Below are 26,804 nucleotides of genomic sequence, written 5' to 3' on the forward strand. Positions count from 1 at the left end.
TGCCCGGCTGGTCTCTGCTCCGCTACCGGGGGCTCGGGGCGGCACCGGGGACAGCCGGGGGCCGCTCTGCCCGAGGCCAGGAAGCAGCAGTGGCACGGGGGGAAACACAGAACCGGGGCGGCGGAAAGGCGGGCGACAGCAGCGGAGCCGCGGCCGCGGGGCCGGCCCTGTCCCGGTGAAGTGTTTACGGTGGGATGTTCCTGCTGGCATGTTCCCGGTCCCGGTGGGATGGTCCCGGTCCCAGAGGGGTGTGACCTGTCCCGGTGGAATGGCGCCGGTCCCGGGGGGTGTGGCCGGTCCCGGTGGGATGATCCCGATCCTGGAGGGGTGTGGCCGGTCCCGGTGGGTGGGGCCGGTCCCGGTGGGATGGTCCTGGTCTCGGAGGGGTGGGGCCGGTCTGGCCCCGCGCGCTCCCGCCCCGCCGGACGCCGTCACGTGCCCGTCACGGTGCGCGCGCAGCGCCCGCCCCGCCAATGGGCGCGCGCAGCGGGGGCGCGCCGGGCGGGGCGTGCGGCGGAAGCGGCGGCGCGTGCGGGAGCGGCCGGGCCGGGCCGGGCCGAGCCGGGCGGTGAGTGAGGGGAGAGGGGGGGCCGCGGACCCGGGACACGGGGACCCTGACTGCGGGGAGCGGGCGCGGCCCTGCCCCGCCCCGCCCCGCCCCGGCGGGAGAGGCCGAGCGGCGGCCGGGGCCGGCCCGCAGCGGCAGCAGCCGGGGCCGGAGCGCTCCCCTGCCCGGGCCCGGGCGTGCGGAGGGGCCGCCCCGCTCCGTTCTCCATTGCCCTCCGGGCCGCTGCCCGACCGGCCGCGGGGCTCACTGGGCAGGAGCGGCCTCCTCCGCACCTGCGGCCCGGCCGAGCCAGCCGGGAGTTTTGTGGAGGGCCTGAACGGCCTCGTGGGAGCCGTCGCGACTTCGGGAAGACTGACGGGGACACCCGCAGGGCACCGCGTCCGGCTGGGTGGTGGGGAGGCTGTGTGGGAAAGTTTATACCACGTGGGAAGTGTCTGTGCCACTACTTGGGTTCAGTGGTAGTTAAAATAACTTGAAAAACGACATTAAAATTACATCAGAAAAGATGGAGATTGTTACGGAAAGGTCTGGAGCACCCGGAGCAGCTGGGGAAGGGGCTCAGCCTGGAGAAAAGGAGCAACCTCAGGGGGGAACTTCTGGCTCTGCACAGCGCCCTGACAGGAGGAGCAGCCGGGGGGGTCGGGACCTTGTGCTGTGTCGTGTTTGCTCAAGGTGAGAGGAAAAGCGCCTCAAGGTGTGCCAAGGTAGGTTCAGGTTAGCAATTAGTAACAATCGTTTCCCTACCGAGCGGTCAGGCCTTGGAAGAAATTGCTCAGCGTGGAGGCGCCATCTCTGAAAGTGTTGATGCATTTGGGGTGTGTTTTAGGGGTTATTGTGGTGGTGCTGGTGGGTCTGGGTGACCTTGAAGGTCTCTTTCAATCCCAATGATCCTGAGAAATTGGCACAAGGAGAAATTGGCTGCGTGTAAAGAAATTCCTCTGGTGTTCCAAGAATGAGCAGTTTACCGAAGGGGTGCGGGGTGAAGGTGGCAGCAGCTTCCCCCAAGGTGGGATGCACCTGGCTGTGCTCACACTGTGCTGGGCTGTGCTGGGGCTGTGGTGCCACAGCAGATGGGCCGTGGGCAGCACAGGGAGCTTTGGGGATGCTCGTGCTGGTGCCCACAGCTGCCGTGGGCTGCAGCTCTCCCACAGCCCTGCACTGTAACTCTTACATGCACATGCATGCATCTGTTTGGTTCCTTGAGCATTTATATTGAGCTTCTTTGGTTTATGTGCTTCTTACTCTGTTGTTTTCCTCACATTTTGGCGCTGTGTGCTGTTACCAGTAACGTCCATCAATGTCATGCTGCGTGGAGATGTTTTTGTTTTTTAGTGCCACGTATTTGTTACACAAACATTAATCCTTGGATAAGCTCCTCATTAGTCTGCACTGTCCCTACCTACCCTGTAGCTACATTAATTAGCCATTGTATTTTTCCATATTTTCCTGCAAAAAGTTGCAGCAGAGTTGTGAGACTGTGGGAAAGCATGGAGGTGACCCGGGACAGGAGTTTATCCCTCCAGCTTGTGTTCCTTCTTACTCCAGCCATACTTCTCCCTGTGCTGGAAGCCAAGGGGTTGGATTCTCTGTTTCTTCGAGGCTTATTTGAGGAATTTTGAGGATCTAATTAAAAAGGCCCTTGAGCTGAGTTGTTGAAAGCTGTGTGGGAGCTGGGGTGAGGTCAGGTTTCTGTGTTGAAGGTCATATGTTTGGAGCTTGTAGCAGGGATGAGGTTCAATCACCAAGTCATTGCAAAGATCAGGTGTTGCTACTGAGGTATTCTGTATACCTTCCAAAGATGGTGTGAGATTTCTCCCTTAATCCCCAGCTTTTCTGCTGACATTATTTCAGTTCCAGCATGTCCATTCCATCCAGCTGCTCCACTCTCAGCCAGCACTTCCTCACGCTGATGCTGGCTTTCCATGAGGCTCTCTTGCCCATTAGTCCAAGCTTTTGCACTGGGATTTTCTGATGATCCTGTCTGCTGGCTTTACTGGAGCTTTTGTTTTGTGTCTTCCCTTTTTCTTTTCCTCTTTTTTTTTTTTCTTCTTTCCCTTTTTTTCCTTTCCCAGTAGCTCTGTGTAGTTAGTCCTGCATCCTTTTGCCCATCAACTTTCTTCTCCGAGCTTTTCCAAAAGATATTTCTGAAAACGGGAGCTGTTGAGCATTGTTCAGAGGTGGCACTTGCTGGATGTTGCTCTCCAGGAGTGCTGAGGGAGTCTGGAAGGACAGAAAGGGATGGATGCAGCTGCCTGCTCTGCATCCCCTGGAGCACGAGCAGCTCACCCCCTGGAAATGCCAGGGTTAGAATTCCTAAATGTGTGTGCAGAGGGAGGCTGCTTTGGCAGAGCCTTGTGAGCATCCTGAAAACATTTCAGGGAGTATTTAATGATTTGGTGTGGGCATGGCAGGTTTCACTGTCGGGGAGCACCGAGGGCTGTGTTAGGGTGCTGCTGGTGCCACACATGTACACACATGCTGGTAAGGAGGTTTTTCCTTTGTTTTGGGTTACAACATTGAGTGTAGAGCACAGCTCATACAGGACTTGGTCAGGTTTCCCTGGTTTTGCTGCTGTGGCTGTATTTTAGTGGAAACTCTGCAGGTTGGTGTCCCTGACTGGGGTTGCTGACTGCTGCATTCTCGGGCACAAAGGAGGAAGGGGCTCTTTGTGTCTCTCGGTTTTATAGAGCTCTGCTAGAGCAATTAGCTGCCTGAAATTAATATATTTCTTTCAAATGCAAGCTTCCAGAAGCAAGGAAAGCGAGCAGTGTGCCTCTTACCATCAAGGATTACCAGGAATTAATCTTTCAGTGCAAAGGCCACTAATCTCGGGCATGCAAACAGGGTTTATTGAGCTGCGTGCCAGTGCTTAGAGCAGTGATGGATGAAATCCCTGGCAAATTCAGATGCTCTGGGTGTTAATTGCCTCCCCACCTGCTCATCCACCTCCGTCCCTGCATGCTGGAATCTGCCTCGGGGTGTCAGGCCAGGAGATGGATGGTGACACGTGGAGCTGCTGGGTGCCAGCCCCGGGCCAGCTTGGGCTCTCACGCCTGGGCTGTCCTGCCTGCCCCAGGGCAGCTCTGCTCTCACTGGGTCCCAGCTTTTCTGTTGTGCTGGGAGCTGAGTGAGGGAGCTCAGCCTGGCACTCGGATTTTCAAGCACAAAGCCAAGCTGGGAGCGGTGGGAGAGCTGTCTGAGCTCCTGCCTTACCATGAGCATCTTGCCATGTTCCTCGTGCAGTTCGCAGGTAACTTGGGGGGGTTCTGGGATTCCCTGCATGGCTCCTGCTGCCCTGCAGGATTATCTGGAGTTGACAGAAGTCACTGTCAAAATTGTGCTGCTCCCATCAGAGTGCCTGGCCAGCTCCTGGCTCAGGCTGATGTTTGGGAGGCTTTACCAGTGATAATCGAGCCAGGAGTACGGTAGAGAAGCATGCATGAGCCCAGCAGTAGTTTTTGAACCTGGAAATTAGTTTCCAAAAGGAAATGATTGGGATCAAGATGTAACTTCAAAGCTTTGGTATCCCTCTCTTCTGCCTTCCCTGCTGGTCTCTTTTCTCTTGTGTTCTAATCGATTGCTGCAGATGTACTTTGGTGTCCTCTCAAGTTCATTTCTTGAGGACTTAAAATGAGAACTGTGTAATCAATGGCACAGTGTATCCTGGAATCTAGTTTATTCCCAAAAACACTGGCACTCTGTTCAGACTGAGCAGTGCTTATTCCCTAAATTTGCCAGTGTTGGCAAAAGGTAAATCCGTATTTATAGTAAAGCCTGTGTCAGCCCATTTTTGAAGTTCCCCTGATGCTCAGTAAGAGAAGCCTAATATGTGTTCAGAGGAGCCCAGGGGACCCCAAAATGTCACCTGAGGGGTTCAGAGGGACCTGGGGCACCCCCAAGTGTGACCCAGCGTAGCAGACAGGGTTCTAGGACATCCCAAAATACGACCAGACAAGCACCAGCCTGCACAGGCTTTTTGAGCGTATAATTGAAAGGCTTTTAGGAGTGTCACAGTGTCAGAGTACCTGGTAATAGTTGTCATTTGAGTTTTGGGGCAGAGGTTTATGGTGCTGAATGTTGAATGTCCTGCTGTTGAATGGCAGGAAAGCTGTTCCAGTGCCTGGGCAGAGTGAGGCTGCAGTTGGAGCTTGTGGCTCCAGAGCAGTGCCAGGCTTGTGGCAGAGCTCATGCCACCACTTGACTGAATGTTCCTGAGCCCAGCAGGGAGCATTTGCCCAAATCCCGAGGTGGCAGCCCTGTGGCTGCTGTGTTGTTTGTAAGTGGTCCCAGGAGTGTTTCACAGGAGTGCACAATCCTGTGTTTTGGTTGTGATTTCCAGTGTTTTCTGTTGGTAATGGGAGTGCTCTTAAAACAGCCTTTTCAGTTTGCCTCAGGGACTTCTTGGGGTTTATTTTCCCCCTAGTCATTAAGGCAAATGGCCCAGCTCTGTTAGGATTGGAAAATCGAGTCCTGTCCTGGGTCTGGCATGGGACCCAGTGAGGATGGATACTTCCCTTGATTTATGCCTGGAACATTGAGATCTTTCCTCTCTCCCCAGCCCCTTTCTGAAGCTGTGCTGTGGGAGCTGCAGCCGTATTTAGCCCCAGCACAGACCTGGATTGATCCCAGCCCAGTGGGACAGTGGGCTGTGCATTGTCAGTGCTGCTTAGGCCAGTGGGAAGCTGTGGACTCTTCCCATCAGGCAGAGCTCAGCACCTGTTTCCAAAGGGGAAAACCACCCACAAGGACCCGCTGTGCTGTGGGAGAGGCCTTGCTCAGTCGCCTTCTGCTCATCTTTCAGCATCCCCCCCTTCTTTCCCTGATCCATTTTTCTGCTGAGGAATCTTCTAGTTTTTATTTTTAAATGTTTAGTCACTGCATTATGGCAGTGCCTCATGTCTCACTCCATTTTTAAATGGACTCTTCTGAAAATCCCTGGAGATAGGAACAGGGAGATGAAGGGCACACTGACACCTGTGCCACATATGGCTCTAGAAGTGCTGACACCAGTTCTGACACTTGCTGGAAACCCAGATTTTCTCCTCCCCTCTTACCTTCTGTGTAGCATTTCCCAGCAAATGCAGAAATCTTATTTTGGCCTTTCCAGGCTGGCTTACTACAGGAATACTGAGCAAACCCCTGTGGTTTGCTCCTGTGCTGGTGCCTTCCCTCCTGAGCAGAGCAGCTTGGAATGGCCAAGGACACCTCGTTCTGGTTGGCACAAAGGACAGAGGGATGTTCCTGTTTGTGTCTCCTGGCTCTACTGGCTGAGCCTGTCAGCTTTTAACCTGCTCAGAGCCCAGGAGAGAGGATTTCCTGCAGCTTCAGCTTTCTCTGAGCCTGTTCTCTGTACCCAGTGGGGTGTGGCTGAGCTTTGGCTGCTCGCTGAGATGACAGGAGAGAGGCAGGTGAGTCTGAAAGTTGGCTGCTATCCACAGCATTTATCCTGTGTAGGGTGGCAAATCTAACATAATGAGGGGTTTCTTGCTCCAGAGTGTGTTAGGAATCTTCTCTCTGGCTTGTTTTAATTTTTGGAGCAAACTGCTGCTAGAGAGCAACAAGCAAGGTCCCTTGTGGCTTCCATCACCCACTCTCCATACTGCCCTTTGCTGGGACATTTGCTTTTTCTCCATCCTGGTGAAGTGAGAGCAAAGCTTTCCCAAGGAGTTTTCTGCTCAATGTTTGCTGTTGGGTTCTGGTGGATGGTAGCTGCTCCTGTTTTGGCGAGCCCTGAGGACAAGGCTCCTGCTCCAGGTCACACTGGTGCCTCCACCCAGAGCCTTCCAGCTGGTGCTGCTTTGCTTCTGGCTGTCGCTGGCCCTGGGGACATGCTGGGACATTGAGATTCTCACTCAAACTGGGGCTGGAAGTCCTTGGAGTGAGTGGCTGCCTGTGTTCCCCAGTGGGTTGGAAAGCAGTGGCTGGAGCAGAGTCCATTCAGGTGCTGGTCAGTGCCAGGTGTCTCCACAGTGTTGTCTTCAGCCAGAGCAGGGTGTCTGTCCATGCTGGTGACACCAGTGTCCGGCTGTCCCACTGCTTCTCTCCATCCTTCCCTATTCCCAAATGCAGGAAAACTCTTGTTCAAGTTCAATTTTGCCTTTTCTGTTGCATTGATAATACCAATGTAAGCGTAGAACTGCTCCTTTTCCTTTCTCCTGCTGTCTTCCCTGTGCACAACCTCTCTATTTTTAACCTGCTGCATTCAGATTTGTTTTCCTGAGCCCTCATGACCTCCATGATATTTTGCCTTTGGAATATTTAACACAGCATTGTAGGCATCCTGCGTGGCCGGGCGTGACTATTGTTGTTGCCAGCTGAATAGTCCTTGTTTTTTTGGCTGCTTCTTGTGTTCTCAGCTTTCAGTGGCTCGGAGAGGAGCCTGCCAGGCTCCCTGTACCCGCTTGGCTATTTACAGCCAGACCCAGCAGCCATGTTTATTAAGTTCTTGGAATCCTCTGGAACAGAAATCACAAGGCTGCAGAGGGGCTGGAGGAAGGTTTGGTACAAATGTCTCGGCCCATCAGTACCCTGGGATGGGAATTGTCATTGTTGCTCCTCTCAATTCTGCTGATTCCCCTTGGAGCACAGAGCACCTTAGAAATGTGGTTATTTTTATCACTTTATATGGGTCCACAAAAAATATTTGTTTTTTTCTTTTTTTCCACTCTATTGGCTGTTCAGGGTGAATTTGCTGAGACAAAGATAAATCAAACTTGATATTTCACTGCTCCTTTGGTCTTGCATTCCTGCAAGTGCTGCCTGTGACAGAAGGTGGAGTGAGGAGCTCGATGGTCAGTTCAGGGCACTGGGCCCATCTCTTCAGCCTGGAGAAAAGGAGGCTCATGGGGGACCTTGCTCTCCACAGCTCCCTGACAGGAGGGTGCAGCCGGGGGGGTCTGGAGCTCTCTCCTTTTTGGGATGTGCATCCCAGAGCCCCTTCCATGGCAGTGACCAAGAGCAGCTGTGTGGCAGACTCCTTGAACAAAAATTCCAGCAGCATCTTCTCATTTTGAAGATGTTCTCAGTTGTGCCTTGTTTTTTGGTAGTAAATCACTCCAGGTGAATTCTCAACCGGTGAAACTGAAATAACTCTTAACAGTGTGTTTCTGGACTGAAGAAATAGGGAAAAATTCTGTCCTTTGAGTTTCCAGGCTTGAAATGCTGCTCAGCCCAGGCAAGATGCACCCCTGGCTTACACTCAGGCAGTTTGATTTGTGTGGGTGGTAGAATTAGTGCTGGTGAGTAATATTTTATTGTGTAACATTCAGATCAGGCTGAGCTGCGGCCAGAAGTCAGGATTCCTTCAAGGCTTGGAGTGCTGCTTGTGCCCAGAAGTGGGCATTTCTCTGACTACAGTGATCCAAAAGCATCAGAAAGCAGGTTAAGTCAAGTCTCTCAATGTGCTTTTCTCTTTCAGGTTTAAACCAGCTGTCCTTTGACGCTGCCAGCAGCGAGTCCCTGGGGCTGGGCAGCGCCGCTGGCCCGCGGCTGTCGGACAGCCCGGCTGAGGATGGAAGTGGCCCGGGAAAGAGGAAGAGGAGCAGCATTCCCCCAGGTGAGCCAATGCCAGCTCCAGTGCTGCTCCCAGCTCCAGTGCTGGCAGGACTCAAGGGTTCTGTGAAGAGTGGCCTGGATGCAGGGCTGTGGCTGTGCAGGTGGGCAGGGGGAGCTGTGTGCTGCTGCAGCCCCACCGCTGTGCCTGGAGCCAGGCTTGGGCTGTGGGGGCTCCCCAAGGGGTATGTAGTGATAGGAGAGTGGGGAATGGCCTCCCACTGCAGGGATGGATGGGATATTAGGAGGGAATTGTTCTTTGTGAGGATGAGGAGGCCCTGGCACAGGGCAGCTGTGGCTGCCCCATCCCTGGCAGTGCCCAAGGCCAGGCTGGGTGAGGCTTGGAGCAGCCTGGGACAGTGGAAGGTGTCTCTGTCCATGGCAGAGGATGGAATGGGATGGTTTTTCATGTCTCTTCCAACCCAAACCCTCCTGTTATTCTCTATAATTGTCCAAATAGATGTATTTTCCTAATTGAACAAAATCTCAAGATTAAAATCATGGCCATAATTAAAATCAGTATAAGACACCTCAGGCTGAATGACTGGAGACATTCACATTTAAGATAATGTCATAAAATCAAAGTGTTAAAAGAACTGTATGATATTGTAATGTCAGATCAAGGAGTCGTGCAAGGAAAACTTCCTAGATGCCAGCTTCAGGATTTCTCACAGAGCATTGGGGAAAAAGGGAACACAGAATAATGTCTTTGCAGATTATATTGTGGCTGAAAACTGCAGTCCCACCAGTATGACTGGGGAAATGTGGCACCTGCTTGTGCTATGGAGGTGGGATGTTACAGCTTGGACAGAGCAGTCTGCAGGAATGAGGTGGGAACTTCCCTAGGGAGGTTCCAGGTGCAGAAGGGAAGGATGAGGCTGCACCTGAGGCAGAACAGAAGGAAGGTGATGTGCAAAGCCCTCAGCTGCAAGAAAGAGAGGGTGAAATGCAGCTGTTTCCCTGGAGAGTTAAAAACCCTTGAAGGAGAATCAGGGACTTTACAGCACAGTTCAAGGATGGTTTTGATGAGCTGACAGAGCACTTCAATGGCAGTGGGAGGATCCTGCTGGGACAGCTCCCTTCAGTTCAGTGCAGTCTGACAGTTTATACCTGCTGGATGTATCCTTTGTTCCTAAATCTCTTGAGAGGAATCAGTGTCTCCTTACCTTTAATCAGTGCTCCTTCAAGGCCCCTTAGAGCTGTTAAATGCAGAGGATGACCCATAACTGAGGTGCTTTAAGGTGCTTTCCAGGTCCCAGCTGCTCCACAGGCACAGCACTGATGGGGTTTTTTTACTGTCTCTTCCCTGCCAGTGGGTTTAGTTCTGGTTTTGGGTGCTGACACTGCAGAGCCTCGCTGGGCAGAGCTGAGATCTGCTCTAAGCCTTTAATCACTTTTATGTTCCTCTCAACAGATGGTGGCAGAAATCTGAGCCTGGACTCCATTCTGATGGGATTGCCAATGTCCGACCCGACTGCCTGGGCCACCGCCATGAACAACCTGGGCATGGCTCCCATGGGCATGACAGGACAGCCCCTCCTGCCCGGTGAGCTGAGCCTCCACTGCTCTCTGCGAGCAGCCTGTGGCACTGGGGCTGGGCAGACACCCACCATGTACACACTGAGCTGTGCTTGGAATGCATTCATGCTGCAGGTGGTCTGTTTAGAGACCTGAATTAAGAGGAGATGAGAATACATGTGTTTTAATGGAAATAATAGTTTTTGTGGGGTACCCCTAGGTATCCTGCAGGGGTGCAGGAGGAGGAGGATTCCACACAGAGGTCAGGAAACCAGTGATATCCAGGAGCATGTTAGTCTAAACTGAACTGCATTGGTTGATAAGGAAGGGAGGAAGATGAAGAGGAAAGCAACAGGGTGGCAAAGTGGATATGGCAGAAATTCATGGAGAATTCTGCTCCAGAAATGACCACCCTGTAGTGTGAAATGCATGTGCATGGCTGAATCATCTTGTACTGGATGAAAGAGCTCCTGCAGGAACAGAGCTGAGCTGTGCCTGATTTCCCAGCAGTGCAGGATGCTGGACATCAAAGTCCTGAATGGAAATGACTGTTCCAGTGCTTTACTGCACTAAGAAGGATGTTTTCCCTGCCATAAGCCCTGTCTGCTCACCTGGGGAGGGAATGTCTGTGTTGGCAGACAGCACAACCTTCTCTCCTCCAGTTTGAACAGCCCCAATTCCCTCCACAGTAATAGAGTTCTCTCCTGTCCCCAAGGCCTTGTTTCACATTTGGCTTTGCTGTGGAGTTGCTGTTTCCTTGTCATTCTCCTGCTGACATTCTTCTATGAAGGAAAAATCAACACAGCCTATCCCATGGATAAGGATACAATTCCCATGTACTCCCACATCCATGTTTCACAGTTGGAAAAGGAAAGTTTCTTGTCCCTTCCTCCAAAAACGCGGGTTGGTGGCAGAGGATTGGCCTCAGATGTGTGTTTTTGCTGTGACTGTGTTTCAAAGTACTGAGGAAGTGGCAGGTTCTTAGCTGCTGCAATTGCTGCACTTGTCTGCTTGGTGAGGTGATGCCCTAAAGCCCAGCACCATTTACACTGGAAAAGTCCTTCTCATCGAGTCCAACCTGTGACTGATCCCCACCTTGTCAACAGCTCAGAGCACTGAGTGCCACATCTTGGATACCTCCAGGGATGGGGACTCCACTCCTTCCAATGCCTGGCAACCTTTTCCATGTACAAATTCTTCCTGATGCTCTTAAGCCTGCGTCACAACTGTTTGTGCTGCTGAACTACTTAACACAACCAAACTGGGTCAGGTTTTCCACTGTTTCTATATGTCACAGGTGTCTTTTTGTGGACAAACCTCTCTGGGAAGGGTTGGACATTAAATGGGAACCAGTGTCTACAGAGGAGAGAAGGAAATAATTTATTTTAACGGAGAAAAGTTACTTGACTGTGGCAATGAGCAATGAAATAGTTTTAAAACATTATTTTAAGGGCACAGATGTAAAGTTTGATGTTGGCATGCTGCTGATTTTCACCGGCACGCGTGGGAGTGTTCCCCGTTTGCTGTCAGGGCTCACAGTCACTGTATGACTCTACCCCCCACGCCTGACTCCCTTGTTCTCTCCCCCATTTAGATTTTGATCCTGCTCTTGGCATGATGACTGGAATCCCTCCAATCAACCCCATGATGCCAGGCCTGGGGATTGTCCCACCTCCCATCCCTCCGGACATGCCGGCTGTGAAGGAGATCATCCACTGCAAGAGCTGCACTCTCTTCCCACCTAACCCACGTAACTGTCTGCTTGTGCTTTGTCTCTATAGGGCATCCCTTTGTTTATATAACCCAGGTGTGTGTGAGAAAAGGGCCATTCCTGGGACTCACTGCTGGCAAGAGAGTGACAGAGCAACAGGAAAAACCTGGTCTTGTCACTGTTTGCCGTTTTCAGAAATAGCCTTTTCAGCTGCTAGATTGATAAGGTCTAGAGAAGAAGCCATTCCAGTCACTGAGTGTTTGAAGTCCTCATGGTTTGATTCTTGTGTGCAGTGTGAGGTGTAGCTCAAGCACACAAGTCTGGAGTGTGTGCAATTGCAGCACAAAGAATCCCCTGAGTATGTTTTTATATGTTATTTACATTAGGACAGTTTTTTAAGCTGTGATTTTGTAGCACCTTCCATGATGAAGTTGGGAGCCCCTGGTGCTGCTCATGTTCTTTGACAGCAGCTTAGTGAACCTCCTGCACTCAGGAGAGTGTAGACTCCCAAGATCTTCTTTTTGCAAACATGCTGGTGAATGTGCTTATTTTTATCCAGCACCTCAGCAGTGCTGTGGATCCACTCCATAATCTGAGTGTGGCATAGCCAGGTGTGTGCTGGGAGGAAGCCAGGAAGGTGTGGTTATCTCTCAGGAGACAGGAGCAGGTGGAAGGAGTGCGTTCTGGCAACCCAAAACCTGACCTGCTCTGCTTTCTCTCTTCAGATCTTCCCCCTCCAGCCACGAGAGAGAGGCCCCCAGGGTGCAAGACAGTGTTTGTTGGAGGCCTGCCGGAAAATGGGACAGAGCAGATCATCATGGAGGTGTTTGAGCAGTGTGGGGAGGTCATAGCTATCCGCAAGAGCAAGAAGAACTTCTGCCACATCCGCTTTGCTGAGGAGTTCATGGTGGACAAGGCACTTTACCTGTCTGGTGGGTGTGTTTGGCTCAGAGGGAAGCTTAAAATTCTGGGACTGAACTGTGGTGGTGTGTTATAGGCAGAACAATAGAATTGGGGCAGATTTCTCTGATGCTGTGTCACTTTGCCTTCTGCTGCCATTGCATTTCTGCTTAAATATATGAAAACAGCTCTTGAGAGGAAAGGCAGCAATGCTTTGTCACCTGAAAATGTTTACAAAACACTGAGCTGAGGTGCAGAGTCTATTTCCATCTTACATGGATAAGTATCCAGCTAATTCTCTATATAGTGCCTAAAAAAATGGACGTTTGCTCCTAATTTGCTGGCTGGTGGGCTGGACTTACTTGGCTGGTTGGTTTGCTTTAGTAGGGTTTTATTTGGCTGGTTGGCTTGCCCTAGTGGGGTTTTATTTGGCTGGTTGGCTTGCCTTAGTGGGCTTTTATTTGGCTGGTTGGCCTGTCTTAGTGGGGTTTTATTTGGCTGGTTGGCCTGCCTTAGTGGGGTTTTATTTGGCTGGTTGGCCTGTCTTAGTGGGGTTTTATTTGGCTGGGTGGCCTGTCTTAGTGGGGTTTTATTTGGCTGGTTGGCTTGCCCTAGTGGGGTTTTATTTGGCTGGTTGGCTTGCCCTAGTGGGGTTTTTTTCCCTGTTAGCCAAACCCTCTGGGCTCCTTTAGCCATGGGAGCCTCAGGTGAGTGCCCAGTCCTACTGACCAGCGTCCCTCCTGGCAGGCTACCGCATCCGCCTGGGCTCCAGCACGGACAAGAAGGACACGGGGCGGCTGCACGTGGACTTTGCGCAGGCGCGGGACGACCTGTACGAGTGGGAGTGCAAGCAGCGCATGCTGGCGCGCGAGGAGCGGCACCGGCGCCGCCTGGCCGAGGAGCGCTTCCGCCCGCCCTCGCCGCCCCCCGTCGTGCACTACTCCGACCACGAGTGCAGCGTGGTGGCCGAGAAGCTCAAAGGTGAGAGGGGCTGGGTGGGCAGAGCTCTGTCTGCCCCCATCTTCCTTCTAGGAAATAACAGTTCTTTAATAGGGAAGAAAAATAAGAGGAAAAAATAAATAATGCAGTAAACTAAAACAGCACTGGCAGAGTCAGAACCCAGCCCGACACCCTGTTGGTGGCAGTCCCATTGGAATTGTGGCTCAGCCCTCCTGCAGTGTCAGGGGTGGTTCTGCTGGAGCAGGATCCTGTAGAGAAGGATGGATTCTTCCTCTGAAGATCCAGGGGAAGGAGAGGCAGCTGCTGTTCCTCTGGGGAATCCAGTGGAGAAGCCGTGCTGGTGTCTCAGAACCTCTGGATTATATCTGGGTAGGAATGCTTGGCTCCTCCCTCTGGGCGGAGGTCATCTCACAATGGGATGTTGTCACAGACATCTTTTGTGAAAATCTTTTCTTTAGGGTTTTCCTGCTGAAGCTGAGAAGTTTCAGCAACAAATGTAAACAATTATTATCTGCTGCTGTGGAATGCAACAGGTCCACCTGTGATTGGCCCCTCTTAGATGTTTACAATTAATGGCCAATCAAGGACTGAGCTATCTCGGACAGAGTCTGAGAGAGCTCCTTTGTTATCATTCTTTTCTGTTCTATTCTTAGCTTAGCTAGCCTTCTGAGGAACCTTTTGCTTCCTTTTCTTTTTACTATAGTTATAATGTAGTATATATATAATAAAATAATAAATCAAGCCTTCTGATCATGGAGTCAACATTCTCGTCTCTCTCTCATCCTGAAAACCCCTGTGACCACGGTCACAGGATGTTATAGTTTTTATCAGCCATGCAGTGACATTCAATAGCTGTTATCAGCAATGTCCCCTCCCAAGGGAGGTGTGATTGTGGTCACTCAAAGAGAGAGATAAGGCAAACTGCCCACTTGACAAAAGACAATCTGCTATATAGATGGTAATAGAATACATCTTGCCTTGCAATCTGGGACACCCCTGCCCTTGAATCATATTTGTGGAATCTCAGGATGGAAAGGACCCGAAGGCTCACCTGGCCTGACCTTTCTTGGCAGAAGCATGGTCTAGACCAGATGGCCCAACACTCTGCCCAGCCCAGTCTTGAAAGCCTCTGGTACTGGGGAGTCCAGCACTTCCACAATGCTGCTGTTGTGAAAAGTTGTCTCCAGGAGTACCCGTTCCCCCTCATCCTTTCCAGGTGACTCTCTTGTAAAAGAGGAGTTTCCATCTTCATGGCCCTCCTCAAGACACAGTGATGAGGTCTCCCTTAAATCTTATTTTCCCAAGGCTGAACAAACCCGTTGAGTGCAGGAAACTTCTGCAAATCAAAACTGTTCAGTACAAGTTTCTTCCACATAATTTTGGTTGGAAGGACTAATGTAAGACATTCTTGGAAGCCTGAGGTTCATGTGTGATCTGATGATTTTGGAGCTGGAGATCATCTCCTTTCACAAAAGGTTCCATCTCAGTAGATGTGACGTTTTCCAGTAAGTTTCTAGTGCTTGTTCCTCCTCTTGCTGCACCTCAGCAGGTGATCCAGCTTGGTGCTGGACTTGCCTTCCTTTGTACAGCCACCTGTTCAGATCCTTCCCTGCTTCCAGGAGTTGTGATGGAGTCGCCTGAAGGATGCTGACCTTTGAAAGAGCAGCTCAGTTCCGAGGAAAGCACCTGAAAGCTGCCCAGGCCACCCCAGAGCTGTGGTGTAAAGTTGTCCTTTCTTCCTGCAGATGACACCAAGTTCTCGGAAGCCATCCAGACCTTGCTGACCTGGATAGAACGCGGGGAGGTGAACAGGAGAACTGCCAACAACTTCTACTCCATGATCCAGTCAGCCAACAGCCACATACGCAGGCTCGTCAACGAGAAGGCGGCTCACGAGAAGGAGATGGAAGAAGCTAAAGAGAAGTTCAAACTGGCTCTCTCAGGGATCCTGGTGCAGTGTGAGTAGTGTCTCCAAGCTGGATGCTGGTTGTGTGGTGTAGGGAAGACTCTTCATTTCCAGAGTCTGGAGAGGCCCCACTAAAAGGGCTCTGGGAAAAGAAGTGGCAAAAATTGCTTCAGTGCAGCTCCGGCTGATTTGGAATCACACGGCACTAACCTGGCAAAAATCCCTTGTGGTACTTTTTACTGGAGTAAGAGTCCACATCTGGGGGGAGGAGAGAATGAATTCTAAATTTGTTTCCTCTTAATTATTGTCTTGTTATTATTTCTGTCACATTTTCAACCCTTCCTGTGCACAAACAAGGTAAGTTCCTGGGAATCTGGTGCCTCAGCGAAGTGTGCAGGATTTGTTCGCAAAAGGTAGGAGCAGCAGAGTGCTTCCAACACCCTGTTGCAGACCCTGGGTCTTTCAAATCCCAGTACTTTATAAAACCAGGAAAACAAGGAAGAGGCATGGACTGTATTAATTCCAGGATGCGATCTGTAATAGTTTCTCAGACCATTCATTGCCTCTTACACATCCTTGCTTTAGTAAATCTGAATATTTTTACTTCATTACAAGTACCTTCTCCACAATTGTACTAATTTTCTTTGAGCCCCTTGCCTAGCTTTTGAGCATTCTTAACTTTTGGTTTTGTATCTAGTAATTTTAGCTGTTACTTGTTTTTTTTAATTATTATTTTCCTTTTAATTATGTTAATGGTAAAAACTACGGGCACACGGTCCAGAGGGACTTACAATGAGCACTGCAGAGTAAGTAGTAATAGAGACTAGTGTGTGTCTTCACTCTCTAAAACCAAGACTGATATCTCAGCCATTCTTAGGTTACTCTAACAACCAGGGAGATGTGTTTATTTTGTGAGAATTATGGATACTGCATCACAAGCATAGAAAAAATCAAGTGGATGTGCTCTGTGCTGTGGATGAGCTCTCAGAGGAGAGCTCACTCAAAGGAGAAACACTTTGTCTATTCCAAATCCTCTTAAGTTTTCTAGAGAAGCAGGAGGAATAAATCCCAGAACCCAGAATAGTTGATGGCTGGTGCCTTTGCTTTGGTCCTGGTCGTGTTCCTGTAGCTCACACAAGCTGTGGCACTGTCCAAAGGCCAACTCATGGTTGTAGCTCATCACCCCATTTCAGAGGTGAGTCTTGCCCCTCTGAACTTACACTCCCAGCCAGCCTCACACAGCATATTTGGATATTTTTCAGCACCTGTGCTGCCTTTTTTTTTCCACATGTCCTGCCTTTTTCCCAGCTGAGAGCAGAGCCCGTGCCCCAGTTGGTCGTTGCTCTGTGAGCGTTTGGCACTGGTCTGGTGAAGCCCACAAGGCTCTTTCCAGACACTGAGCCCCCTCCCTGAGCGTAGCATCAGCACTGTGCAGTGTTATGAGAAAAGGGGAGCCAAACCACCTGCCTGATTCCACTTTTTTACTCCTTTACTCCTCTTGTTCGCCCTCTCTGGATGCTATTCGGGCCCGATTTGCTGCTGATTTGCCACTCCAGTCGAGCAGATAGTGGCCGTGTACCATTCTGCCTCCAAACAAAAGGCTTGGGACCATTTCACGAAAGCTCAGCGTAAGAACATCAGCGTGTGGTGCAAACAAGCAGAGGTTGGTAATCTTTTCTTGTGTTAGATCCTCCAGCACGGTCTCTTGCTTGTCAGGATGTTGATGTTCAGTTTGCGCGATGCTCGCATGGATAACAACACCTTCCTTCACAGTGTGAGGTGGGAATCACTCAGGAGGCTCTTGTGGTACAGGTAATAAATTTTCTCTTGGTATTTGTGTCACCAGTAGCAATACATGGAGACCTGCCTGCTGATGGAAGTTGTGCACAATAATAGTCATAATACTGCTGATAAATGTTGATTTTTCTGCTGATATTAAAGCAAGAAGGATTTCTAGAGAGATTAAAAAAACAGCAGCTCTAAGTTTCGTCAGAATATTTTATCACATTTTATGTGGTATTTCCACCTTGAGGAGGAAATAATTGCAGATGAACAGCCTGGAAAGCTTGAGGGACGATGTTCTCATGTTTGTGTATTTATCCCGTGAAGTGACATGATGAAATGTGTGGTTTGAAAATGGTGATCAGAAAGGAACTGATGGAAGAATGCTTGTCACTCCCACTGCTCTTCCTGCAGGAGGAAAAATAGTTCTTAGTCCAGTAAGATTTTATAAAATCAGATAAGAGAGTCAGGCAGAATGTCAGAAATAAGGAAGCTAAGGTAAAGAAAGGGTGTCCATTGGGAGGGTGATGGGTGGGGAGATGTTTGTCCTGGGGGCTCTGATGAGATCCATGCTGCCACCTTGGGGGTGCAGGGCCTTGTTGAGTCTCATGAGGTTTTATGCCACTCCTCCACCCTGTCCTGTTCCCTTTGGCTGTCATTGCTTACCCCTAGTGCAAATCTTCCTGTGGTTCTGGATTTGTCTGGGATATTGAGTTCCTTACTACAAACTTGAAAAGCAAGTCTATCCCAGCAAAGCCAGGAGGTGTCTTTCACCTTTAAGATTATTTACCATCCAGAGTGAATCTCAGCAAAGCTGAGAGGCTGCTGATCCATGATCACCACGGGCCAGGGATGAGCAGGCCTGGGATCCCTGTGAGCTGGAGGTATCCAGGCCTGTGATCCTTGTGGACTGGGCTGTCCAGGCCTGTGATCCCTATGGACTGGGCTGTCCAGGCCATCTTCCTGCAAAGCTGCAGCCTGGGAAGACTCTGGATCAGGCCCAGCCAGGGCCCTGTGGTACCAAGCAGGTGGTTAATCCTCCACCATGCTTGAACACTAAATGCCCACGTTGTCCTGGGAAGTTTCCAGGGGTGATCTCCCCATGAGACTGCACCTATGGGACTTTCCAATCCCAGTGAGTCAAACCTTTGTAGCAGCTAAAAGAGGAGCCGAGGTTTCTTTTGCACCTGAGAAGCCAAGTGCTGATTCAGATTCACTCTGAGCCCAGTGCTCCTGTTTTTCCCTGCCTTCTGACCACTGGCTGTGGCTGGGGTGGGAGCTCTCTCTCCAGTTGGAGCTGTCTTTTGTTCCAAGGTAAGTTCTCCCTCTAGGAAGAGGCTGTGAGACCACTGGTGAGGCCTCTTTCAGCAGCACTTCAGCTGCCAGGCTCAGTGTTCTGCTCTCCCCAGCTTAGGGACTGCTCTTAAAGGAAGGTGGAAGCCACAAGATGCAGCTTTTTGATGCAGATTTTGGCAGATACTTATATATTTATAAAAGTGCTGCTAGTATATGGTACATTTTTAGGTGTAATTTCAAATGTCTCTTACCTCATTGTAGAAACCAGATGCTGGCTAAAGGGTCTCTCAGCCTTTTGGTGTCGCCTTGAGGAGGTCCCTGTACATGCAGAGGTGCAGCTGTAGCTTGGTTTGCTCTGTCCCAGCTCAGGTTGGGACTTTTGGCTCCAGAGAATTAGGGCTGACTCCAGTTCCTCAGGTTTGCACAGCAAGGCTGAGCTGCCTCATCACAAGAGCAGAAGGGAGATGGAAGGATCTGTAATCCCAGTAGCTCTGACAGAGTGACTTGTGCTGGATATTGCCCTTGATCTAATAATCTGTGCCAGTTTTTAAGTCATGTCCTGGAGTTGTTTTTTGCAGACCTAGATTTCAGGAACTTTTCATTCAGCCAACCTGTTCCTCGCAATCTGTATTGAAACCCTCTCTGCTTCTGAACCCCAGGAGATCCGTAACATCCACAATGATGAGCTGATGGGCATTCGGAGAGAGGAGGAGATGGAGATGTCTGATGAAGAAATAGAAGATCCATCAGAGATGAAAGAAACAGAAGAGTCGGGTAAAATCCCTTTTTACAGCTCATAATGTGCTTCCCTTCAGCGGTTTCTTTCTGGCAGTGGGAAGCCATTCCCCTTGTCCTGTCACTCCATCCTTTGTCCAAAGTCCCTCTCCAGCTCTCTTGAGCCCCTTTAGGCCCTGGGAGGGGCTCTGAGGTCTCCCTGGATCGTTCTCTTCTCCAGGCTGGACAGCTCCAGCTCTCTCAGCCTGGCTGCAGAGCAGAGGGGCTCCAGCCCTTCGATATCCCAAACAGCTGGAGCCATTCCTCTGTGTGCTCAGGCTTTGTAACCCGAGCTGCTGAGCCCATGGGCAGCCAGGGCTTCCCTGCTGTCCCTGCTGTCCTGATTGCTGTGCTGTCCCCAGCGCTGGTGTCGCAGGTGGAGGCGCTGAAGGAGGAGAACGACAGCCTGCGCTGGCAGCTGGACGCCTATCGCAACGAGGTGGAGCTGCTCAAGCAGGAGCAGGGCAAGGCCTCCAGGGACGAGGACACCACCAAGGAGCAGCAGATGAAGCTCCTCCAGCAGGCTCTGCAGGGCATGCAGAAGGTGGGCCAGGAATTTTTCATAGCTGGGGCTGTGCTGCAGGGGAAAGAGGCTGGGATGGGTGGCAGGAATACTTGGAAAAACATTTTAGCAGGATTTTAGCAGGATCCAATCTGGCAGCGGGGAGCAACTTTGTTGTGTCCAGTGTTGCTAAAAAAAATCCCAAAGAAAATATTGATACCAGGGATTGTGGGTTAGCTGCTAAGTCCCATGGAAACAATCCATAGTTGAAGGATTCTTTGTGTGCTCTTTACTGTGATTTCCAAAGTACCAAGTCTGTCCATAACCAACTGAGTTAAGAAATGGGAAATCCCATCCACTGGGGATAGAATCACTGCCCCATGTTTACACAACTGTGGTTTTTTTCTAATTTTGCTAATAGGCAAAGGTGTTTCTAAGGTGGATCCTTATTTTATATTTCATCTTGTAGTGGTTCTGGATGTGATCTGTCTGGTCTTCATGGAAAAGCCCTTCTAAATTTTATGGTCTTTGAACAATAATTGGTGGAAGGCAGGTTAAGAGTTTATCTTTTCTCTTCCAGCATCTTTTGAAAGTCCAAGAGGAGTACAAAAAGAGAGAAGCTGAGTTGGAAAAAGTGAAAGAAGACAAACTTAAAATAGAAACATTACTAGAAAACCTGAAGGAGCAGGTATGTGCCATGCAGGTCGTCCTTGTGCAGTCCTCACCTTTGTGGTGAAGGACATCTGTCCTGCACTCCTGGTGGGAATGCCCAGCCCTGGTTCCAGCAGCTGTCCTTGGAAAGTGAGGAAAAATTACTTGTCAAATTGCAGGATGTCTGTCAGGAATGGACCTGCAGTTGCTTCATGTACCTGTGAGACAATCTCAGCAACTGTATAAATAAAACAGGACTGTCACTGAACAGTGTACAGTGGTGGTGTCACAGCTGGAACGGGGTTTTCTGTAGCGTGAGCTTTTAAAAGACAAGAAAAAAGGTCTCAGTTATCAGACACTGATATTTACAACTGTGCTTTAGGAGCATGTTTTGATCTGCCCTCCATAAAACACTTGGGAACTGGAAATTTTTGTGAGTGTTTTAGTATTTTTATTCTTGGTGGGTTTATTCCAAACAAAAATCCATGCACTATTCCAAACAGAAATCCATAGTGCTGCTTCTCAGGTTTGATCCCCTCTGATTTGATCGTGGATTTGACTCTATACTTGCTGAGTTCTTTTCTCTATAGCACGGACACAATTACAAAAGAAGCATGAGGCAGCACTTGCCCTTGGCCCACAGAGCCAGAGACTGGGTTTATCTATTTTCCATCTGTAGTCCCACTTTTTTGTTCCAGGAGCTAGGGAAGATAATGCCTTTCTACTAACTAAAAATGGTTTTGTGTAGTCCAGTAATAATCAGAGCAGGATCTTCAAAACAAAAATAAGAGATTATCATGAGTAATCTTTCCTTTCTTTGCCCATATATAGCAGAGCATGGCAGATGAAGAGGACAAGGAGGGAGATGCAGCTGACTGCCAAGGCAATGTAAGTCCAAGAGCTTCTGCTCTGGGATGGTGGAAGGTGTCCCTGGGGGTGGAACAGGGTGGGCTTTAAGGTCCCTCCCAGCCCAACCCATCCCATGATTCTGTGATCTTCAGGAGCAGGCAGGCTGTGGGTTTGCAGTGCAGCTGCTGGGCTGCAGTCCCTGATCAGCTTCCACAGGGCAGAGCTGCTCTTTCTCCTCTAGAAGCAAATGTGGAAGCTCAGGCCATTTGGGCACAGGCTCAGCCCTGTGAGCTGAGAACTGCACTGGTGTAAGAATTTGAGCAAACCCAGGGGACTGTTCAGTTCTATCTTGGTCACTGGCCTCCCTCCAGCCCATCTCACTGGTCACTGGGAGCTCTTCCCAATTATAGCTGTCCACAGCTCTCAGGCCACTGGAATTCCACATAAAACTAGGGAATAAAAGCAAGTTCTGCTTTTAGTGCAGCTGCCGTCTTTGCATTGTTGTGTTTATGTCAGGGATAATAAATTATGCCCAATTCTGTTTTAATTCAGTACCACAAACTCAAGTCAGGGACAGTCTGATCCTAAGCCCTGTGCAGCCCGATGGCACTTGATTAATCCCATTTGTGTCAGTGTGGGCATTTGAGAAATAAACCTCTGCAGCTTAATCAGTCATGGCAAGGCCACGGTCTGGTTTGTATTTTGTTGTTTAAAGCAAGGCCCTTGTGGAGCAGATGTCGTGGCAGGGAGCAGGGCTGGTGCAGGGTGTGTGGTGGCATCTGCTGAGCTTTGTGACCTTTTCATTTCACTTGCTGGATGATGCCCAGCACCGTGGACACAGCTGTGCTTTGCTGGGAGCATTTTTGAAAATAAACTTCAGATACAGCAGTGATGGATGCAGTGACTCAGAAAGCCAGGAAAACACCCCTGCAGGCTCTGTGGAGCCTGCCCAAGGGAGTCCCTGGTGTGCCAGGTTGTCTGGAACGTGTCCTGTGGCTTTTGCAGGAGAGCAGCATGTCCAGAGTTTGTGCCTGCAGCCAGGAGAAAGAATGTCCAGTGGAGAAGACCTTGAGCAACAGCCCTGTGAAATCTGAACGAGAAGTTCTCTTAGTTGGTGAGTTCTGCTGGCTCTGTGGTGATTCCAGAGACCTGAGCTGCTTCAAGGTGACCTTGCACTCCTCCTGCCCACCTCTGGCTGCTTTGCTTATCCCAAGGGAGGTGGGAGTCCTGGAACTGAGGAAAACCTTGAGCTTTGCTGGGGTCAGGGTGTGGCTGCCTGCAGGGGCACAGGGCTGGTGTTCCCAGCTGGCTTTTGTCTCGTGACAACGACCTTGGTGCTGCTCCTTTCCCCAGGGATAATTTCAACGTTTCTCCACGTGCATCCCTTTGGAGCCAGCATTGAGTACATCTGCTCCTACCTGCAGCGCCTGGACAGCAAGGTGGGTGTGGGACAGCCTGGGCTCTGCTCCCTGCAGAAATCTGCTGAAGGGAATGGGGCATGGGGTGAATTTCAGGATGATAGGAAGGTGGTTTGTGCTGGGAGGGACCTCAAAGCCCATCCAGCTCCATGCCCTGGCAGGGACACTTGCACTATTCCAGGTTGCCCAAAGCAGCCCAGCTTTGGGGTTCACCACTAACTACACCCCCAATGTCCCATGTCCTGCTGGCTTTGTGCTCCTTTTTGGAGTAAATGGGAGCAACTGTGCAAAGGCTTCTGGAAGGAGTTACATCTCATTCCTTTAGGAAGGAATTACATCTCATTGTCCTCTATCCCGCTCTCCAGCTGTCTTCCTTAAAGAGCCCCAGGGACAGGAGGCCCCACAGTCATGGGAATTCTGTCTTTGGATTGGAACTTATCCAGCTGCTTGTGTATATAAATGAGTGTTTAGTTTACCCTTTCCTAAGAAAACATGGCTCCCTGGCCTTGCTCGCTCCAGCCTTATAAAGACAGAGTTAATAATTTTATCTCCTAATTCTAGCTTGGGGTTTGTCTGTGGGGCCACCAGCTGCCTTTATTTTGGTTTGGAACTCCTACAGAACTGCCTCATAGCACTCAAGCTGCTTTCTGGAACTTCCTCTTTGGTATCCACAGTGCAGAGAAGGGCTTCTGGGAGCTTCTGCTTGGGAGAACCCCTGTGCAGAGCCCACCCTTTATTTAACCTGTGCTGTGGCATCAGTCTCCTCACGTTCACTCACACTGAGGGCTATTTCCATTGTCCTTTGTGTTCCTTCTGAGCTCTTCTGTCTCCTCCTTGACTCTTGCAGGAGTTCAGATTAGTTTGGGATGTTGTTTTTAACCCTGAGCAGATCTTTGGGCCTGAGGTGAGGCAGGAGGAGGGGGAGTACTTGGAAGTACGACCTGATTTCTTGAAGCTGCCAATAGGAAAGGAAGAGGAATATCTTTCCCCTGTTCCCTGTCCATCATTCTCACCAAGAAGATCAGCAGAGAGCACAAAAATTAAGATCCAAGGTGGTTTGGAGCCGTGGAAGAGCCCTTCAGAAGCTGCCTGTAGCCCTGAGCGTGGCTTGGCAGGACCTGGGGCTCACCTCAGTTCCTTCTGTGCAGTGCTGCAACCCCAGTCTTAGCTCTTGTCACAGCTCCTGGTGTCCCTGCATTACCCCAGGAGCTCAGGGAAGGCCTGGATGAGCTTCAGCCATGTACCTGTTTGAGTTTGAATTATCAGCAGCCATCAGGGCTCCCATCTTCCCTTTCAGTGCTGTTTTCCTTGTGCTCCCCAGATCTGCACGGCCGAGGTGGAGGTGCTCATGACACGACTGCAGAACACGTTCCGGCAGGAGCTCAGCGGGGTTGGGGCCAGCCTGGAGAAGAGGTGGAAGTTTTGTGGCTTTGATGGGTTGAAAATGACCTGAGCTTTGACTGAACGCTGGAAACAGTGGGATATGGAAGCTGAGAAAACCTGGGATGCTCCTTCCTCTGTTCCTGATGATTCCCTCACATCACAGCCTCGGGGTACAAAGTGTAAAAGTGAAACCAAGTCCAGAGTAGCACATGAAGAACTTCCAAGTTCTGCAGCTGCTTTGATCAGTTATTTGTTGTTGGGCAAGTGCTGTTCAGTATATTTGGGGAAAAAAGCTCCTGCCTGACCCTTTGAAGCACAGCGTGTTGACTCTGTGTTCTGCCAATGTTGTATGTGCTTGTGTGCCCAAATTCCTCCTCCTCGACCTTCCTTCTGCTAGGAACAGCCACAGACTGTCCTGAAGCAACAACAAAGGGGCATCTTCTGGTTTCTAGATCACCAAAAGGGAAAAAAAGAGGCATTTTTTAGATATTTCTATTAGTAAAAGCCAAGGTATGTTTAAAGAGAAGTTTTAGATGTGTCAGGGGCCTCTGAGCCAAGGAATTGTTTCTTTTATTGCTGTTCTCTTTGTTAGCAGTTAAGCTGAGGTGTGGGGGCTGAGGGGGATTCTGGCAGTGCCACTCATGCTCTGGGTCCGTCTGTACAGAATCTTCTACATGGGAAGGGTGTTTAATTTTCTGGGGATGTGGGTGGAGAAGAGCGACATCAGCCTGACTTTTGGTGATTTTTACCACTCAGTTCCTTCACCTACTTTGCTTTGGAGACCAAGCTGAAGCAGCACAGACTCCTCTGCTCCTGATCCTTGCCAGCCCTGTTGTTCATGTTCCCAGTGCATGCCATGCTCTTGCCCAGCTGTGCAGAGGTGCAGGGTAGCACAGCTCAGCCCATCCCAGCCTGCCTGGAGCCCTCTGGATCCTCCTGCCTGCAGCAGCCTCACGTTCCCAGCCTGGCACAGCTCTCAGTCACCCTGTGCAGTTATTCCTGTTCTAGACATCCCAATGTGCTCCCAGCACGGCAGCTGGCACAGTTCCAGCCCCTCCTCTTGTTCCCCATGCCCCAGGTGTTGGTGCCCTTCACTTGGGCTGTTGATCCCACCTCACTTTGGGGGGAGAAGCCCCAGTTCAAATGTTCCTGTTCTCAGGTATTTCCCAACCCTGGTGTCACCCTGCTAGGTGCTTCTCCACCCTGTGCCAAGGCCCAGGTAGTGCCCAGGTGAGTACAGGGACATTTCTGGTGCGTTCTGTGTACCTGGCACAGAGACCTGATGGTGTGTGAACCGATTCCTCATCCAAAACCCCAAAATTCCACTGGTGAAGCCAGGCTTGGAGCCAGCTATTGACCTGCTGGCTCTGTTTCTCCCCTCACCATTCCCTGCAATAGGAAGGACAGAGGAGAGCACTCCTGTGCTCCTGCTGCCTTTCCCACTCACCCCAGGGCTCTGAGGTCTCTCCAGATCCCTTGTGTTTCTTCCTGCACCATCATCCTCCTCGTTGTTGTTGCCACTGGCAGAGCCTGGCACCAGTTCTCCCCAGGCCCTGGGGGAGCCAGGGTGGTCGCAGAGGAGACAGCCCTGCTGTGCTAGGTGGGAACGTGGCACCTGTGCCACCTGTCCCTTGGGGTCAGCCAGGTGGAGAGAGAGCAGGGTGGCCTGCACTCAGTGAGAGCTCTCCTTGGGAAAATGGAGGAAGAAGCTTCAGGAGTCAGGACAGTTGCAGAGCGCTGGGAGCAGCCGTGGCTGGAGCACCCGGGGGCAGGGAAGGCGTGGGCTGGGTGGGGACAGGGCTGGGCTCCCCTCGTGGCAGCTCCCCCAGCACAGGGACTGGCTGGGTCCCAGCCTCTGCTGGCTGCAGGGTGGGAGCTGGGACGGGGCCGGGGCACCGTGGGCAGCCAGAGCCACCTGCTGGGGGTCTGAGGGGGCTGGGGCTGCTGGAGAGACCGGGCAGGTTGTTCCATGGGGCAGCAGAAGGGAGAGGAGCCAGGACCTGTGGGGCAGTGGCTGGTGCTGTGGAAGTGATTCAGGGCTAGAGCACCCCAGGGTCCTGCTGCTTCCCTGTCCCAGGGCCTTTCCAGAGGGACTGAGGTTTCTCCCAGGAGAAATCCACCCTGGGCTGCTGAGGTGACATCCAGGGATGGGTGACACAGATCTTCCCTTGGGACCAGGCTGTTCCCACGTGGGCTGTTGCTCTCCCTGCTCCCAACACTGAGCGCTTGCCACACTGGGAGCAGATAAAAACCCTTTTAAAAAATGCTTTGAATAGTTGTGTCCCTGCAGATGAATGCTGTATTTTTAAGGAATAAACATTTTTTATGGGCAAATCTTGGGCCTGCTGCTTTCTTTGTTGTTCCAACCCAAACTGTTCCATGATCATGGGCCAGGAGCCTGGCTGTGGCCCCAAAGGGCTCAGGGCAAGGAGTGTGTTATTGGCAAGGAAGTGCCAATTTTGGGTGTTGGTAGAGGTTTGGGAGGCTCTCCAAGGTCTGTTAACCCCCTGAGAACAGCCTGAGCTGTAGATCCACCCCATGAGGTCTGTGAGCTCCTCAACAGCAGAGCTCTGCAGGGACCCTGGATGTGGAGCCTGTGCCAGACCCTGCCAGACACTGTTACGGGGAAGATGCAGTGGTGGAGCACCGGGAAGGTGCACGGAGAGCTGCGGTGGGAATCATCCACTGGCCCTCCCCAGGCAGCACATTGCCAGTTCAGGTTTCACCTGGCAGCACAGCTGATGCTTTGGGGGTGTCCTGGTTGCCCATGGACGGGAGCGGGGAAAGCTGAGGATGGAGGGGATTGAGCAATGAGCAATCCCTGCCAAGGCTCCGTGTCCAGCGTGGGAAGAGCAGTTCCTTCCATCCAGCCCTGCCCTCTCTCCACACGCTGTTTCTGGCTCTCATTTCTTTGGCAGAAAATTCACATTCTCATCCCCTCTCTCCTCCCCTCGGCCGTGGCAGCTCCTTTCCATCCCTTCCCCACTTCTCCTCCTGCCTGTGGGCTGGAAGGGCCCCTGGAGCCTTTGAGGAGA

General features: G+C 51.0%; 1 protein-coding gene across 2 annotated transcripts; it reads left to right on the plus strand.

Annotated features, from left to right (window-relative positions):
* The first annotated feature begins 474 nt into the window (after positions 1-474).
* ENOX2 (ecto-NOX disulfide-thiol exchanger 2) lies at positions 475-26,103 on the plus strand. 2 transcript variants are annotated; one of them, XM_064712951.1, is made up of 15 exons: positions 475-568; positions 7,986-8,123; positions 9,534-9,665; positions 11,232-11,387; positions 12,074-12,280; positions 12,996-13,229; positions 14,954-15,166; positions 16,671-16,777; positions 18,852-18,966; positions 19,329-19,510; positions 20,049-20,156; positions 20,951-21,007; positions 21,974-22,082; positions 22,322-22,407; positions 23,708-26,103. In XM_064712951.1, exons 3-15 carry the CDS (start codon positions 9,569-9,571, stop codon positions 23,837-23,839), a joined length of 1,803 nt encoding a protein of 600 aa, XP_064569021.1. In that variant the 5' UTR covers positions 475-568; positions 7,986-8,123; positions 9,534-9,568; the 3' UTR covers positions 23,840-26,103. The 2 variants fall into 2 exon arrangements, with proteins under 2 accessions (XP_064569021.1, XP_064569020.1); XM_064712950.1 differs by lacking the exons at positions 475-568; positions 7,986-8,123 and having other exon boundaries at positions 9,518-9,665.
* The last annotated feature ends 701 nt before the right edge of the window (positions 26,104-26,804 follow it).

Source organism: Zonotrichia leucophrys, chromosome 4A (assembly GCF_028769735.1).
Source record: "Zonotrichia leucophrys gambelii isolate GWCS_2022_RI chromosome 4A, RI_Zleu_2.0, whole genome shotgun sequence".
Taxonomy (NCBI): domain Eukaryota; kingdom Metazoa; phylum Chordata; class Aves; order Passeriformes; family Passerellidae; genus Zonotrichia; species Zonotrichia leucophrys.

Bases quoted from the DNA above. Each gene is read 5' to 3' on its own strand.
- ENOX2 (XM_064712950.1), top strand. From the start codon at position 9,518: ATGTTCCTCTCAACAGATGGTGGCAGAAATCTGAGCCTGGACTCCATT. The intron at 9,666-11,231 runs GTGAGCTGAGCC...TCCCCCATTTAG, and splicing joins AGGACAGCCCCTCCTGCCCG to ATTTTGATCCTGCTCTTGGC. The intron at 21,008-21,973 runs GTAAGTCCAAGA...TGGCTTTTGCAG, and splicing joins CAGCTGACTGCCAAGGCAAT to GAGAGCAGCATGTCCAGAGT.